Raw genomic sequence first — 15311 nt, 5'->3', positions numbered from 1 at the left:
GTTTCATAGATCTCGTGTATTCAGAGCGACAGAGCATACGAAGGAGTGAAGCATGATTTCATCCTGTAAGTCACAAAAATGCATCACATTTGAGCCTATTCACATAGCCCAATATATATGAAGTGGCTTATCGGTTTCCGGGGGTATGCGAGATAAAGCGATGATAAGCCCCAAGTAGCAAAGAATTCCACTCGGTATTATTCATAGCATATACATCCGACCATCTGCGGGGTAATGTGTTATCGTGAGGGGAGGACTTGATATAATTGACCGTGCCCTCTCAGATTGGGGTAAACTACTACTAAACTAGTCAGTTCATAACCACCCCAAATAACTACCAGATCTCAACGCCTGCAAATATGGGTATCAAGGGAATCCGTACTGCTCTAAAAGTCGATCTCAACAAGCCTGCAAATGAGCAGCCCGGTTTACATGTAAGCTCCTATATTCGTACCCTCGTAATAGAGGGAATCTTGCTAAATCACCAATAGAACAGATGGCATCCAGATGGTATGCAAACCTTCCTCACAACACCCTTGCGTTGAACAGATATATTAACACAGATCTTCCGAATTAATAGTCCCTGCCTGTGGCAAGATTGCGAACAACGAAGTTGTCAAAATTGAATGTCTCGACTGGACAGGAGGACAAATCGGAAACAACGACTCCGCCGACGACATCAAGAATGTAGACCTCACTCACATCCATTATCTCTCGGGACCGTTCGACATTGAGACTGCCGAACCCGGCGATATTTTACTTGTTGAGATTCAAGATGTTCAGCCATTCGAAGAGCAGCCCTGGGGATTCACGGGTGTCTTTCACAAGCAGAATGGAGGAGGTTTCCTGGATGAGCTTTATCCAGAAGCGTAAGTACTTCTTCATGCTCTCCTACACACCCGTCCTAATATTTGCCTTAGCGCAAAGGCAATCTGGGACTTTGAAGGCATCTTCTGCTCATCTCGGCACATTCCACATGTTCGATTTGCAGGGCTGATCCATCCTGGAATCATGGGATGTGCTCCTTCGGCCGAGGTCCTGGCGGAATGGAACCGTCGCGAGGGCGAGCTCATCGCCGCAAACACAGTCGCTGATCGGATTGTTGCCCAGCCGCCGCTGGTCACAAATGCCCATGGCGGAAGTGCTTCGGAGGAAGTCAAGGCCAAGATTGCCAAGGAGGGAGCTCGGACTATCCCAGTAAGTATTCATTCGGCTTAACAGTCAATCTGCGTGCTGATTCCTGTAGGGCCGACCGGAGCATGGCGGAAATTGTGATATCAAGAACCTGTCCCGTGGATCAAAGGTATACCTCCCCGTCCACGTTCCAGGCGCCAAGTTCTCAGTCGGAGATCTACACTTCTCGCAAGGAGATGGCGAGATCTCATTCTGTGGAGCCATCGAGATGGCCGGTATCATCACTTTGAAATTCTCAGTCATCAAGAACGGCATGGCCAAACTGGACATGAAGTCACCCATTTTCAATGCCGGGCCTGTGGAGCCGCAGTTTGGTCCTGGAAGATACCTCACATTTGAAGGGTTCTCAGTTGATGAGAAGGGTAAGCAGCACTACTTGGATGCTACTGTCGCTTATAGACAGACTTGTCTGCGGGTGATTGAATATCTTCGGCGCTATGGATACAGTGATTATCAGATCTATTTGCTGCTTAGCTGTGCACCTGTGCAAGGACACATTGCTGGCATTGTGGATATTCCTAATGCCTGTACTACACTTTCAGTGCCGATGGATATCTTTGACTTTGATATTCGGCCCGAGGCCGATGTAGTCAAGAAGGATATGGGAACTTGCGCTTTTGTGAGCAAGTAAAAGAATATCATGGGGGCTCTCTAGCGGGAGAGTGTCTATCTATCACAAGTCATTCGGATCACAGAATGCAATTTCTTTATAGTTGACCTTCCATCTCTCTTCCAATATGTGTCCACCCATCAGCCTTCACATCTTGGAAATCCATCAACTTGTCAGGTCCTCCAAACCGGTTCTGGGTAGATTTCCAATCTCGCTCAATAGCAATCTCTGGCCTCCAACGAACAACTTCTTTCAATTCCTTTTGCAATTTTCCTTCCAATGCATCTGCAATAAACCCACCAATAGTAGGCATCTGCATAGCACCATTCCCAGATCCACCAACAGCAACCACGAGCGAAGCATACTCTGGGTGTCTGTCAATCAAAAAAGCACGATCGACGGTATCGGCATCCCAGCAGATACGAGCAAAGGAAAAAGGTCGATTAGCAAGATGAGGCATAGTATCACGCAAGAAATCCCGAGCTCGTGCTTCAGCTTCAAGTGGAATCTGCTCCTTGGCAAATGGTATGCTCCTCTTCTCACCTTGATGATCGGGATCCGCCACAAAGTTGCAGTATCCTGGATGCTCATCGCAGATCTTGAGCTCGTGTTTCTCTTCATCGGGTTCCATGAAGAACCCTTTTGCAATGTTAAACAGGACAGGAAGATTCCGGTATTTCTTCGCTTCCTCGGGCGTCATTCGAATATGGCTCAAAGTCCAAGCAGTCGGACGCAGCTGCTTTTTGAAATCTAGCAGCCGATCACTTCCAGCACCAGCCGCGAGGATGGTATGCTCTGCAAGATGTTTCTGCCCATCTGCTGTTTGAGCTCCGACCACATCTCCATCTTTGTAGATCAAGCCTAGGACATTCCCATGCGGGGAGCCAGTTACAAAATTCACACCTATACTCTGCGCCTTGCTGTATGCAGATACCATAGCCTTTCGAGCATGGATCCATCCTGCACCGGATCGGCTTATCCAGCCTTTCCAGCCTGGAAATTCCCCGGTCAGGACGCCTGGTGGCATGGTTTGGCGGAAATCCTCGGCTGTTTCCAGGGCCACCCAGTCGCCTTCGGACTGGTCGACTTCGTCGGTTTTGATATGCTCTATGAGAGCAGGTGTATGCCCGGAAACAATGAATCCAGTTTCATGGAAATAGGGTTGAAAGACTGGGTCGTTCGTCCAGCCATTCAAGGCGGCTCTGGTGCATATCGCAAATGCAATACTTCGAGCATCAGGGTTCGGGGCTGCGGAATGTCAGACAATTTATATATTTGGAGAATGCATTAGAATTGAAAGGGTTGTTACATCTGAGTTCCTTATGCTCCATGATCTTGTTGATGTCGTTCCCCGCCGCAATGGGCGACGGCACCGGGTGAGGGTCCAGTACTTTTACATTTTTGTATCCCCGACGGGCCAGATGGAGGGCAGTTGAGCATCCCCATGTACCAGCCCCGATGATCAGAATTGATGAGCTTTTGTTTAATTCGGGTGCCATTGTGAGGTGATAGAACGCCGTTGCTGTCGATGAGGGGTGTGAGAGTCGGGAACTTCAACGGGAGCGAAGATTGAAAGCGGCCAAGCCCATCAGTCATATGATAGACAACAAACTTGAAGCGACATGGAAACTTTCGGGCAAGCTGAGACTCGTATGCTTGTCACCTTAGCGTGTCGCCTGGACCTTCCCACCACTTGAGCCTGGGGTAAACTTCTCCGCACGGCCACATCTACATCTTTCACTCGACCTCGGTCTTATCAATATTATCACAATGGGAGATTTTCACACCAATGAGTTTCCTCTCAGTATCGGTGATCACTGTCAGTGCTACCGCTTGGAGCTTCCAATATTTATTCCCCTCACCAAGTGGCTTATCTCAGAGCATGAATGGTTGGTAAACAAGGTCGGTTTGTTCCGACACGTGGTGATAATAGGCGTAAAGGATCACATATCTCGTGTAGCAATATGGTATGGAATGGGTATATAAAGGAGGGTTTTCTCAACTGGTTTTGGGTACCCACATTCTGATATGCAAATATGGCTCGATCGGATGATATACAAACAGATGTCCCTGGTACAGTCTACTTGGTTGATAGTAAGTACCAATACACTCAATACACACTTGCTAGATGGAAAAGGACTGTGATGCTAACATCTAACACTCAGCATCTCATAATCTACAAGATGCTGCTCGCGCCGGCCAACAGGACATCCTTCTAATCCCACAGCCTTCAAACTCGCTGGCAGATCCTCTAGTATGTATCCAAGCCATGTCATGTCAACATCAAATCGAAGAGAAGAAAGCATTTTAATCATGAAATTCAGAACTGGAAACGCCTCAAGAAGTGCTGGTCACTATTCCTAATCTCCTTCTACGCCTGTGTATTCTCATTCGGCGAAAATAACTGGGGAGCAAGCTGGACAGTGATATCATCCGAGACAGGCGTCAGTCTAAACAACATGAACGGCGGCTCTGCTCTGAATTATCTACTTCTTGGATTCTTCAATATCATCTGGATCCCCTCGGCAATGAAGTTCGGTCGAAAGATTGTTTACATTTTGAGTTTGCTTATCCTTCTTGGTGGCAGTGTTTGGGGTGGATTTTATACGGGCACTACGCAATACTATATCATGCTGGCTATCCAGGGGGTTGGTACTGCTGCGTACCAAGCGCTGATTCAACTTACTGTGAGTGCCCATGTTCTTTATATGCTTCACTTGGTTTCTCACCTTTCCCAGATATTCGATATGTTCTTCGCCCACGAGCGTGGTCGGATGGTGTCAATTTACATCTTCTTTCAACAACTCGGTTCAATCCTCGGCTTGATCTTGGGAGGATATATCTCCGATGGGATTGGTTGGCGATGGAGCTCGCCTATTGTAGCGATTGCATGCGTATGAAATCCATGACTCTTGAAACAGATGCGTCAGTTAACATTTTATCACAGGGCATCTTGATTCTACTATTCATCTTCACATTCGACGACACCATGTTCCCACGATATCGATTCAACAGCGCCTTACATATCGGACTAACTGTCTCAGACGCACCTAAAGAAGAACAGAATAAGTCCGACAAACACCCCAGATCGGAGTCGCCTGTCTCTACAGCGACAAGTGAGGATTCCCACGAACAGATCCCAGCTCGGAGCTACCGGCAAAAAGTCGCGTTAGTGCACTATTTCCCAGACGATAAAACAACCTGGCTACAATATTTCCGACGACCATTCTACCTTTTCGCCTTCCCCAACATTGTCCTCGCCGGTATCCAATTTGCATTCGGATGCACAGCAGGCATAGTATCCTTCAATACCATCTCCGAGATTATGACCGAAGCACCATATAACTGGAGTGCCGGGTCGACCGGGTTGATATTCCTTGCTGCTCTGGTTGGGAACTTCCTAGGGTGAGTTTTCTCTTCCAAAGTTATCATGTCAACATTTATGAAGCCTACTAATCAAATTAAATAATCAGGATGGGCGTCGGCTCCCTTTCTGATTGGATTGTTCTAGTTCTAGCACGCCGAAACAAGGGATATAAAGAGCCCGAGATGCGCCTGTGGGCTTATATATTCCCTTTCATTTTCGGTGCTGTGGGATACTTTACTTATGGGTGGGCTGCGACATATGGCGAGCATTGGATGGCCATTGCGGTGGGGTTGTGTTGCTTGATTGCTCAACAGGTTTCTGTGACGAGTTTGGCGACGACTTATGCTATGGAATGTTTCGATGGGGTAAGTTATGGCTTTGCTTTGTTTGGCTCTTTCGGGTGGGCTTGCTAATGGTCTCTTTCCGTATATAGATCTCTGGTGAACTCGTCGTAGTATTGGCTATCTGCTCCTCGTTGATTAACTTCGCTATTTCTTTTTCCGTGCAGCCCTTTATTGATGCGACTAATTACGGATGGACGTTTACCTGCTTTGGCATACTGGTTGTCCTGTCTGTGTTGATGGGCGTTCCTATGATTATTTGGGGGAAGACATGGCGTCGAAAGTGTAAGGGGCGATATGAGAAGTTTTTGGCGGAAACAGGGCGTGATATCCATCCAGCCCTTTGATAGTCCGGCGATGAGTAGTCCAATGACATTCCTGGGAGAACGTACTTTACATACGTAGAAATTTGGCAATGTATATGTCTTCGTTGGCATGTAAACAACTGTCATGGTACAGGACGTGGTACAGGATAGTACGTCAGAACTAACCAAAGATCGATGTATATTGCCGAGGGATTGGATGTTATGTCATACATCTGGGGTCATTGGGGGCACATGGAGACCACGTCGTGAATCATGATAGAACAAAGGAAAAGAATCTGAACCACTAGCAAGAATCTTAAGAGAAGAACTTCTGGGCAGCAGCCTTATCCTTGGCCTCGCGGTCCTTGACAGTCTTCTTGACCTTGGCGATCTCGTTAATGATACCGGCATCGGTAGGAGACAGCTTCTCAGCCTCCAGGAGATCCTTGAGGGCGGCATCCTCTTCCTTCAGACCCTCATAGGCAACAGCACGGCGGAAGTAGGCCTTGGCCTTGTCGGCATCCTTGACTTGGGCAGCATCGCTGACCTGGAGCGCATAAGAAGCCCAGTTTTGAGCTTGACTGTACTTCTTGAGCTTATTTGCGAGCAGGGACGAGTTGGAGTGCAGGGTGAATCGTAGAGCCTTCATCTGCACGTTCAGCTCCTTGGGGTCGTTCTCACCAGCCTCGGGGAACTCGTTGAGATAGCGCAGACCTTTCTGGTATTTGTCGAGACCCAGGTTAAGATCTCCACTTTTGAAAGCGGTATTTCCGAATCCCTTGAGGTCGGAAGCGATCTTGAAGCAGAGCGGGGCGGTAAGCTCCTCGCCTTGGTGGTCCTCAGTGAAGTCCTCGTATGGGTCGCCTGTGGCATCCTGGACACGCTTCGTCGCATTCTCGTAGTCCTCTCCGGAGAGCTCACCACAGTCCACCACAGTCACATCGGTCAGGGGCTTGTCGGACTGGGTCTTCATGTTCTCGATGTTGCGAATGATGCTCTTGCCGTTGATCACCTCACCGAAAACGACGTGCTTGCCATCGAGGTGGGGAGTAGGGACAGTCGTAACGAAGAACTGACTGCCGTTGGTGCCGGGGCCGGAGTTGGCCATGGAGAGGAGGAAGGGACGGTCATGCTTGAGATCGAAGTTCTCGTCGGGGAACTTTTCGCCGTAGATCGACTCGCCGCCGGTGCCGTTGAACGCGGTAAAGTCACCACCCTGAATCATGAACTGCTTGATCACACGGTGGAAAATTGAGCCTGTATCGGAGTTGCGCGGTTAGTCGACGCCAATGCTGAATGGCGGGGTATCGGAGACATGCCTTTGTAGGTCAATTCCTTGCCCTGGGTACCAATGCCCTTCTCGCCAGTGCACAGGGCTCGGAAGTTGTCCGCGGTCTTGGGCACGACTGTTTATTTGTTAGTTTTCGGATTGTCGAGCGAGAAAATCATGTCGTACCATCGTTGAACTGTGTGACGCCCAAGGTTAGCTGCAAGCTCAACTAGCGAGAAATCTGAGCAACTTACAAGCTCAAACGTCACCCGACCAAGCTTGTTGTCGCCGACTTGAATGTCAAAGAAGACACGGGAACCTAGCTCTTCGTCAGTACTGTAACTCATCCGGGTAGATCGTCGGTGAACCCCGCAGACATACGCTGAGATGCCATGGCGGTGGAGTCAAAGGAATAAAGCAAAAGTGGAGAAGAATATGGAGGAAAGTGAGTTGATAAAAGAGAGTTGGCGGAGGAGAAATGTGAGGCACGTTGTGGGGGACAGCGCGGTTTTGTGGTTCAGGAAGCTTCCATGGCCGCTGCACCTCTCGGGTCATGTTGTATGTCTTTGTATGTCTTCATTGGGGTATCAACTACAGCTATTATACACTTCTATGTCTATTTTTCACTGCAGCAGTTCAGCTGGCAGTTGAAATTCAAATGTCTTCTTTATCTCCTCCTCTTCCGGCTTGTTATTGTCTTTCGGTTCCTTAGGTTCCTTCTTAGGGAGATTGGTGTTGATCTCGATGGTGACCTGCACGATATTCTTGTCAGTATGGATTCCATAGCGGCGAAGTAGGAGCCAGGAAGGCAAAATGTACCGCCGCATCTTCACTGCGGTAATCTACACCCACCGGCCCGTCGTTCTTCAGTTCGACCTCCATCATTGCCTGGAAGACACCATTTTTTACCCGGCCTGGGACGTAGGATTCGCGCATCTTGTCATAGAAGTAATCATAGACCCTCCGCGCTGTTTCTGGTTTGGCTGCATCGTGAAAATCAGGCTTGTTGCCTTTCTTCATCTTGGCATAGAGGGTGAATTGCGAAACTAAACCTGGCGTTAGTAGGTTCCCATACACCGGGAATATAGTCACATACCGCATAGTACTTCTCCCTCAATGTCTTGAACATTCTTCTTCCACTGCGACAATGTCAATTTGCCGCTCCTGTCATGTATAGTTCCAGGATTACACGTACTTGTGATCCATTTTCGTCTGGCCAGAATTTGGCCTTTAACACCTTATTCACCAGGTTCTCTGCATCCTTCTCGGTATCTTCTTGGCCAATACCAGCAAATACTAGCAGGCCCTTGCCAATAGAGGAGATCAACTCTGAATCGACGCTCACGGACGCCGATTTGACTCTTTGTATCACGACTGGCGGGGATTAGCGTGTTTCTGTATATCGAGCCGGATAGTCCTAACCTTTCATCTTGAGGAAGAAGGATAGAGAGGGTAAAGGGGCTAGGAATACATTCAACGTCAGTACGGAGTAACAGAACGTGTATAGCTTGGGATCTGGGGGCACAACTGGAGGTAAGGTGATAAAACAGCCTTGTAGCCCTTTAGGAAGGTGCAGAGACTGAGAGCGTATGACTCGCGACCCAAAACAGCGGAGATGCAAGAGGTGCAAACTGAAGTTGACGTGCTGGAGGAATCCCTCCCTCGCCTCTCCCCTCCGCCCCTCACCGCCTACCTGATCCAGCAACCACGAAGCTTTCCACCCCAGCGCGGAGAGGCATTCTGCGATCAAGTGTTAGCCCTTCATTGTCTGCAAGTGCGATTTTGACCCCATTTCCGATCTCAATTACTCCGATTGCAATCTCCCAACCGTGGGGAGTGCAAATAACCCATCCGTCCGTTTTAACCGCATCGAAATCCCGCCTGTGGACGGAGTCCGCTCCCACCGATTCCGTAATGGCGTCACGTAAGACGCAACAGGAAATCGACAAGACCTTCAAAAAGGTGTCGGAAGGCATTCAAACGTTTGAGGGCATCTATGAAAAGATTCGCCAGGCCACGAATCCCACGCAACGGGATAAGCTCGAAGACAACCTTAAGCGCGAGATCAAGAAGCTCCAAAGGTTCCGTGATCAGATCAAGTCATGGGCAGCTGGCAATGAGGTGAAGGACAAAGCCCCGCTCATTGAGCAGCGGAAGGCTATTGAAGTGGTGAGTGTCGTGTCCACATTCAATGCAGACCCTCCTTGGGTCGATTTAGCTAACCGCCTGTCAGTGTATGGAACAATTCAAGGCAGTCGAAAAGGAGATGAAGACGAAAGCGTACTCGAAGGAAGGTCTATCAGCAGCATCGCGACTCGACCCGAAGGAGAAAGAGAGAGTCGAGTGTTCCGAGTTCCTCTCAGGGATGGTCGATGAACTCCAGCTCAAGATCGAAGCCCTGGAAGCCGAAGAAGAAACCCTCCACGCACAGATGAAAAAGGGAAAGAAGGATACGAAAAAGGCAGACCGAATGGCCGATGTTGCGCACGTTACAGAACGACATAAGTGGCATGTGAACAAGCTCGAATTCCTCAATCGTTCGTTACAAAATGGCAACCTTGAAGTTGGAGCTGTGCAAGATCTGAAGGAGAGCATCAAGTACTATGTCGAAGAAGGAGGCAATCTCGATTACTCTGGTGAAGATGAGACCCTCTACGACGATCTAAATATCGAGGATGTTGAGGCACAGTTCGGCATGGGTGGAGATGGTGATCGCGTGTCATCACAAGATGCTCAATCCATTCAGGACGATGAACCTGAGCCGAAACCCAAAGCCAAGCCAGAGACCCCAGCACCGCGACGACCGTCCACGCAAATGAAGTCACCTTTGCCTGTCCTTGCTACTCTTCACCCGTCCGCTTCATCAAGTGCCACCCCGGGCATGAAGCCCGCTCCGCTCCCCACCCGACCCCCCGGTGAGACCCTCAAGTATGCCTCCGCCGCGGCCGCAGCAGCTGCCAGCGATAAAAGTGGTGTGGGCATCCTGCCTCTTCCCCCACCACCGGGTCTCAGCCCAGCCCTTTCCGTGGCAATGCCTATCTCCAAGCCCTCTTCCACCGCTTCGCCCATTGTGGCGCCAGCACAGCCTGTTGCCAAGTCAATAATGACACCGAGCACCGCTTCTGAAGAGCTCAGTGGGATCCGATCCAAGACGCCGGCCGGCGCAGCAGCCTCGAGTGCTTCATCGCCCACTCCCGCAGATAAGACCGCAACAACGAATGGGAAAGCTGAAACAGAAGGGACAGAAACTGAAGAATCGGTATATCATCTGCCCCCAGGTCTTCAAGATCTGGTACAATCATTTGACGTGACCAAGGCGCGTGCAACGGCGAATCCCTCGCCATCGGTGCAACGCCTACTGGCGGCATCATTGACCACATGTCCGGAGGCAGGAGACGCTGAAAAGCCTCGCCATTACAAGCCCCAGAACCCCTACAGCACCCCCCTATACTACCCACAGGAACCCCTCTCCATATTCGATGATCCCCGGCTGTACGATACAGGCAGAATTGACACAGACACGCTTTTCTACCTCTTCTACTACCGTCAAGGCACCTACCAGCAATACCTCGCTGCCAAGGCACTCCGTAATCAAAGTTGGCGCTTCCACAAACAGTACCAAACGTGGTTCCAGCGTCACGAGGAGCCGAAGAACATCACCGAGGAATTTGAACAAGGCACCTACCGGTTCTTTGATTATGAGAGCACATGGTTAGTTTCGACCTTCCGACCATCCCAGCGTCAACTACAGGAACTCACCACTTACGCACACTGAACAGGATGAATCGTCGCAAGGCTGATTTCAAGTTCGTCTACAAATACCTCGAGGACGAGTTATAACGTGTTCTTTTTTACATGAACCCGGGGACTTTCGCATCCGGTTGAGACCTGGTTTGTTCGAACTGCGTCGCCCGACGCTACGACTAGACTGGGCCGGATCGTGTTGAGGGATGTCACGGGGCTACTCTTATGTTCTGCTAGTACTGGTTTTGTTTCGGGGGATCGGGCAATGAGTGCAATGAATGGGCCTCAATGAGGGAGTTTTTATGTGTTTCCACTTGTTTGACTGGACCTCAGGTATCCTACATGGAGCATATGTAATACGAGAGAGTAGATTGTACACCAACAAAGCCGGATATGCAGTCTGCCTTGCTTAACCCGTGATCAGACAATAGGACATGCATAGAAGCCACTAAGAACAGTAGAACAAAAGGACCAAGGGGCCCGGGCGGAAGACATCTATCTGTACACATTGCCGGAAACATCCCCGTCGCTGCATGTGCATGTGACGAATCGCTTCATCTTTCCCCGGAGACAAGTGCCTAGTAACCGAGCCAAGACGCTAAAAGTGCGGGATTTTCTTTTCCAGAAGACGAGGATTAGCCAGGGGCTGTGCGGTCGCATTATATCATCTGCGTCGATCTGCGACCCCGGATTGGAGAGATCAAGTTCGCAAGGCTGCGTGGATCCCTACTCGGCACAACAGTCCCGAATTGGATACGTCAACACGAACAGAACAGAACATGAGCATGAGCATGATCATGAACCCCAAGTGCATGAACTCGACTCGAACATGTCACCTATGGGATTTGAACTCGAACTCGAAGCACCCTCGTATCACTCCGCCTAGACTCGAACACGTAGCGGAACATGAAACTTCAAACACGCTGCTAATGTCTGATGACGCCAGTAGGGGCTAAGCACCCCTATGCCGTCAGACCGTGAGAGACGCTAGAAAGACGCTAGAAAACACACAGAAGTCCATCCGCGAATGAGAACACGCGCTGTCGAGGAGGAGGGGGCAGATGCAGGTCTGTCTGCACAGGCTGACCGCTTCCCTGATTGTACAGGTTATCGCGAGGTTGTATTGGCTGAGACTTGAGACGTCCTCCTCTTGGCCCCCAATCATCGCCCAAACAAACCGGCTTAAGGGGCCGCTAGAAGCTCCGTAGAATGTCTTCCCGTTAGACTGAAATTCCCGCAGGAAATGGGCGGGGAGGCTGTGTGCTCTTGTCCACTCTGCTTCGAGTGGTCTTCTAGAAGTCATCCCCACGGCCATTTCACAGATGCCAAGAACACACTTGTCCCGTGTTGGCGTCTCGGGCTACAAGGGCTGGTATTTAGGTCATGCACCTGTAGAAACATAAAAGGTAGGGCACGGTACTCTTTGAGAAACATTTTCCTGTACATTTATACAAATATTCCGCCCCCAACAGCCGCTTTAAGATTTCCATAAATCACAAGGATTCCCACCGGCGTCTCATAATGGTAGGCGAAGCTTAACTTGCATAGTATTCTAGATCGCTGATCTTCCCTTCTCTTTAAAAGGCTGGCATCCCAATTCCTTCCAATATGAACCACAGATCTCTCTCAGATTCCTCCCTCGACATGCAATCCCCCTACTACCCAGACTCTTACTCCTCCTACTCCTCCTCTCCAGGCGGCATGGACTTTTTCTTCTACGGCGCACAGCCCGTCTACGATCCCCTCTGCGATCTCGACCCTATTAGTCCCTTCCCAATCCAAGAGGTCGCCGCTCCAGATGTATACAACATCACCAGCTCGCCCTACTACCCAACCACCCACGAATTCCCCGTCTTCGAGCGCCAAATCATGCCCCAGAGCGCATCAAGCTGCGCCAGCAGCTGTGCAAGCAGCAGCTTCAACTTCCCCGGCGAGGACATCGCTCTGCCCAACTACCCCGTCAGCGTCAGCGGGTACGAGTATGAATCCGGTTCAGACTCGCCGGCGCCTGCTTCCAAGTGAGCCTATCCTTCGTCGTCGCGATAGTCCATAGCAACAATGAGACCAATGCGCTAACATTTCTCTTTCTTTGTAGACCTGCCAAGCCATTCGGATGCGACGACTGCGGCAAGGCCTTCACTCGCTTCGCGGACTTGAAGCGCCACCAGTCGAGCGTTCACTACCCCGTGTTCCGCAACTGCCCTGTCGATCACTGCTCGCGGAAGGGCAGCAATGGCTTCCCGCGTCAGGATCACCTCGTCGAGCACCTCCGCTCGTATCACCACATGAATGTCCCCAAGCGGGGTGGCTGCAAGCGCGCTGCTAAGGAGATCTCATAATCGTCCGTGGTGCATTGCGTCCGTCCGCTTTACGATCTTACGACTTTGCCTCTGTTATCTGTGTTTCTATTCTTGTTTGATTCATCGATACGCTGTATCGCATTCCGGCTATGCATCGGGTTTCTGTATAGAAGACATGCGCCTCCTTTTCCTACTTTATCCTCTTTATTTTTGTGTTGATGTGATGCTTTTTTGTGAGCTGTCGGCTCCTTTGTTATGGTTATTGATTTTTTAGACGGGCATAGGGTTAGATGAGATATTGGTTTATTGAGCTCCATTATGAACGAATAACAACGATGACGATTTATTATCCATATTCTCCTGCAGTTTTACTGCGATTACGTTTCACCTTCTCAATTTGTTCATTGGGCCACTTTTTTGCCTTCGCGCCATTTCAATTTTTTCGTTCCCCTTTTTCGGGGCTCTGATCTGCAAGGATTCACTAACTTAGTGTTTACCTAGATGAGGTACCTGCAGGAGTAGATGTTATCGGTCACACGCTAGCTGGTTAGTTGCAGGATTGCATTACAGCTATGGTTCGAAAACAACGAGTCTCGAATATAACGTCTTTGTCGATCAAACCATGCTTCTGCTAGTTCGGGTCCCGAAGTCTCGCGGGAACTATAACCAAGAACAAAGAAAGTCAGAATACAAGGTGAAAAGTGAAAATGCAGATCATAAACTAAGTTAATTCTCGTGTTTGCTGTAACCCTGCACTACTCCTTAACAATTCCCCAAAACTCAAGACTTCACTCATCCTTTGAAACGCCGACACCATCACTGTAGATCATCACACCCTACAATCCTCAGCCCCATCCCCATGCACCGAATTGACCTTTTCAACCCATATATGTACCCGAGTTGCAATACTAACAACCCAATCCGCTCCTTGTCCCTAAATAGCAGCCCCATCCTCCCGGACCGGATCACGGCGGTCATCATACCGATCCCAAGCAGCGCAATTCTCCATAGTAGATCGCGCATAGTCCCTCCCATCCTTAGTACCCTCCTTAGTCCCATCACCATGAAACAGCCGACAAACATCTGTGACGGTGTTCATTTCAGCCTTTCAAGCCAGTAACTACTGTATATTTGCTAACAGAAAGCATCGTGTACAAACATTGAACATCAATTGATCCAAGTAGTAAATTCCAACAACATACCAGCCCCAAAAACACCCTCAAATCCTCCAACGCAATACTCCAAAATAGAATCAAAAACTCAATACAAACAGTAACCCCGAAATCACTTCCCAAGATCAATAAACTCCAAAAAGCAAACCCCAATAACCTTTCCATCCACAAAATCAACCCCCTCCTCTTTCAACCTAACCATCTTTTCCTCAGAAAACGACCCAGAAGCCTTGTGCCCATCAACCTTCCACTCCCCCTTATACCCACCCAACCGCCCATCAGCAGCCAGAACCCGATGACAGGGAACTTCTGGCGCAAAGGGGTTAGTCCGCATTGCATTGCCTACTGCGCGCGCGCTGGACCCTAGGTATTTTGCCATGGCTGAGTAGGTTGTCCAGCGGCCTGGTGGGACTGAGAGGAGGGTGCGGTAGACGCGGCGGCGGAACGGGGTTAGAGTTGGGTGGAGGGATATTCTATGCAGGTATTTTTTGGTTTGAGGGGTTATTTCTGGGAGAGATGGTAATTTGGTTTCTTGTTTGGTTTCCTTTTTGATTTCTTTTTGGGCTGGTGATGATATTGAGAGTGGTGGTGGGGGTGATGACAGGTGGGCAGTCTGTAATGCTGGGGGAACTGCCATGTCTGCTGCTCCTTGATGTGATATTTTTTATTGGAGTGGCAGCCCTTGTTGCTTGGGTCTTGTATTGGGGTCCCTGTTGGTTGCGGTTGGAGGTTGGCTGTGTTTGTAATTAGCTGGGAATGATGTGACGCGGTAGGACGCGTCTGGGTTTACACTTACCTCGAGGATGGATGTGACAAATAAATATTTGATGTATTGGCTTATTGAGAATTATCGAGAAATAAATATTCAGCAGAGAAAGAAGAAGGAGGAACACAAAGTGTTATAAACTTCGACTGACGGGTGTGCTGGAAGTGGCCAATCAGAGCACTCGTATGGAAATATACGTGAATCATCTAACCATCTTCGATGGCTTCATTTATAACGTATCC

General features: G+C 49.4%; 7 protein-coding genes across 7 annotated transcripts; 4 read left to right on the top strand and 3 right to left on the bottom strand.

Annotated features, from left to right (window-relative positions):
* Nucleotides 1–359: 359 nt before the first annotated feature.
* On the top strand, nt 360–1825 carry PENARI_c020G01225 (acetamidase/formamidase family protein; the record flags this gene model as incomplete). Its single annotated transcript, XM_022634935.1, has 5 exons — nt 360–434; nt 492–510; nt 581–869; nt 921–1197; nt 1247–1825. The coding sequence occupies 5 exons, from the start codon at nt 360–362 to the stop codon at nt 1823–1825; spliced, it is 1239 nt and encodes a 412-aa protein (XP_022485048.1).
* Nucleotides 1826–1901: 76 nt separating this feature from the next.
* Nucleotides 1902–3303, bottom strand: PENARI_c020G07122 (NAD(P)/FAD-dependent oxidoreductase; the record flags this gene model as incomplete). The annotated part of the gene is made up of 2 exons (XM_022635036.1): nt 1902–3052; nt 3114–3303. 2 exons carry the CDS (start codon nt 3301–3303, stop codon nt 1902–1904), a joined length of 1341 nt encoding a protein of 446 aa, XP_022485023.1.
* Nucleotides 3304–3840: 537 nt separating this feature from the next.
* Nucleotides 3841–5859, top strand: PENARI_c020G05494 (putative MFS transporter; the record flags this gene model as incomplete). Its single annotated transcript, XM_022635007.1, has 8 exons — nt 3841–3898; nt 3970–4058; nt 4129–4491; nt 4543–4698; nt 4752–5209; nt 5278–5536; nt 5605–5797; nt 5852–5859. 8 exons carry the CDS (start codon nt 3841–3843, stop codon nt 5857–5859), a joined length of 1584 nt encoding a protein of 527 aa, XP_022485062.1.
* Nucleotides 5860–6133: 274 nt separating this feature from the next.
* Nucleotides 6134–7481, bottom strand: PENARI_c020G05563 (uncharacterized protein; the record flags this gene model as incomplete). Its single annotated transcript, XM_022635008.1, has 5 exons — nt 6134–7074; nt 7167–7223; nt 7274–7283; nt 7342–7406; nt 7469–7481. 5 exons carry the CDS (start codon nt 7479–7481, stop codon nt 6134–6136), a joined length of 1086 nt encoding a protein of 361 aa, XP_022485085.1.
* Nucleotides 7482–7710: 229 nt separating this feature from the next.
* Nucleotides 7711–8826, bottom strand: PENARI_c020G12472 (D-aminoacyl-tRNA deacylase; the record flags this gene model as incomplete). Its single annotated transcript, XM_022635131.1, has 5 exons — nt 7711–7839; nt 7907–8133; nt 8184–8226; nt 8283–8461; nt 8781–8826. 5 exons carry the CDS (start codon nt 8824–8826, stop codon nt 7711–7713), a joined length of 624 nt encoding a protein of 207 aa, XP_022485026.1.
* A 175-nt stretch (nt 8827–9001) lies between these two features.
* PENARI_c020G09019 (CNOT2/3/5 family protein) lies at nt 9002–10927 on the top strand (the record flags this gene model as incomplete). Its single annotated transcript, XM_022635069.1, has 3 exons — nt 9002–9256; nt 9321–10798; nt 10867–10927. The coding sequence occupies 3 exons, from the start codon at nt 9002–9004 to the stop codon at nt 10925–10927; spliced, it is 1794 nt and encodes a 597-aa protein (XP_022485126.1).
* Nucleotides 10928–12439: 1512 nt separating this feature from the next.
* PENARI_c020G00051 (uncharacterized protein) lies at nt 12440–13170 on the top strand (the record flags this gene model as incomplete). Its single annotated transcript, XM_022634912.1, has 2 exons — nt 12440–12849; nt 12927–13170. 2 exons carry the CDS (start codon nt 12440–12442, stop codon nt 13168–13170), a joined length of 654 nt encoding a protein of 217 aa, XP_022485089.1.
* Nucleotides 13171–15311: the final 2141 nt, after the last annotated feature.

The sequence above is a fragment of the Penicillium arizonense genome, assembly GCF_001773325.1.
Source record: "Penicillium arizonense strain CBS 141311 chromosome Unknown PENARI_contig020, whole genome shotgun sequence".
In the NCBI taxonomy this organism is placed as follows: Eukaryota; Fungi; Ascomycota; class Eurotiomycetes; order Eurotiales; family Aspergillaceae; genus Penicillium; species Penicillium arizonense.
The sequence above is the reverse complement of the archived record's forward strand: the minus strand, read 5'-3'. Positions and strand labels throughout refer to the sequence as shown.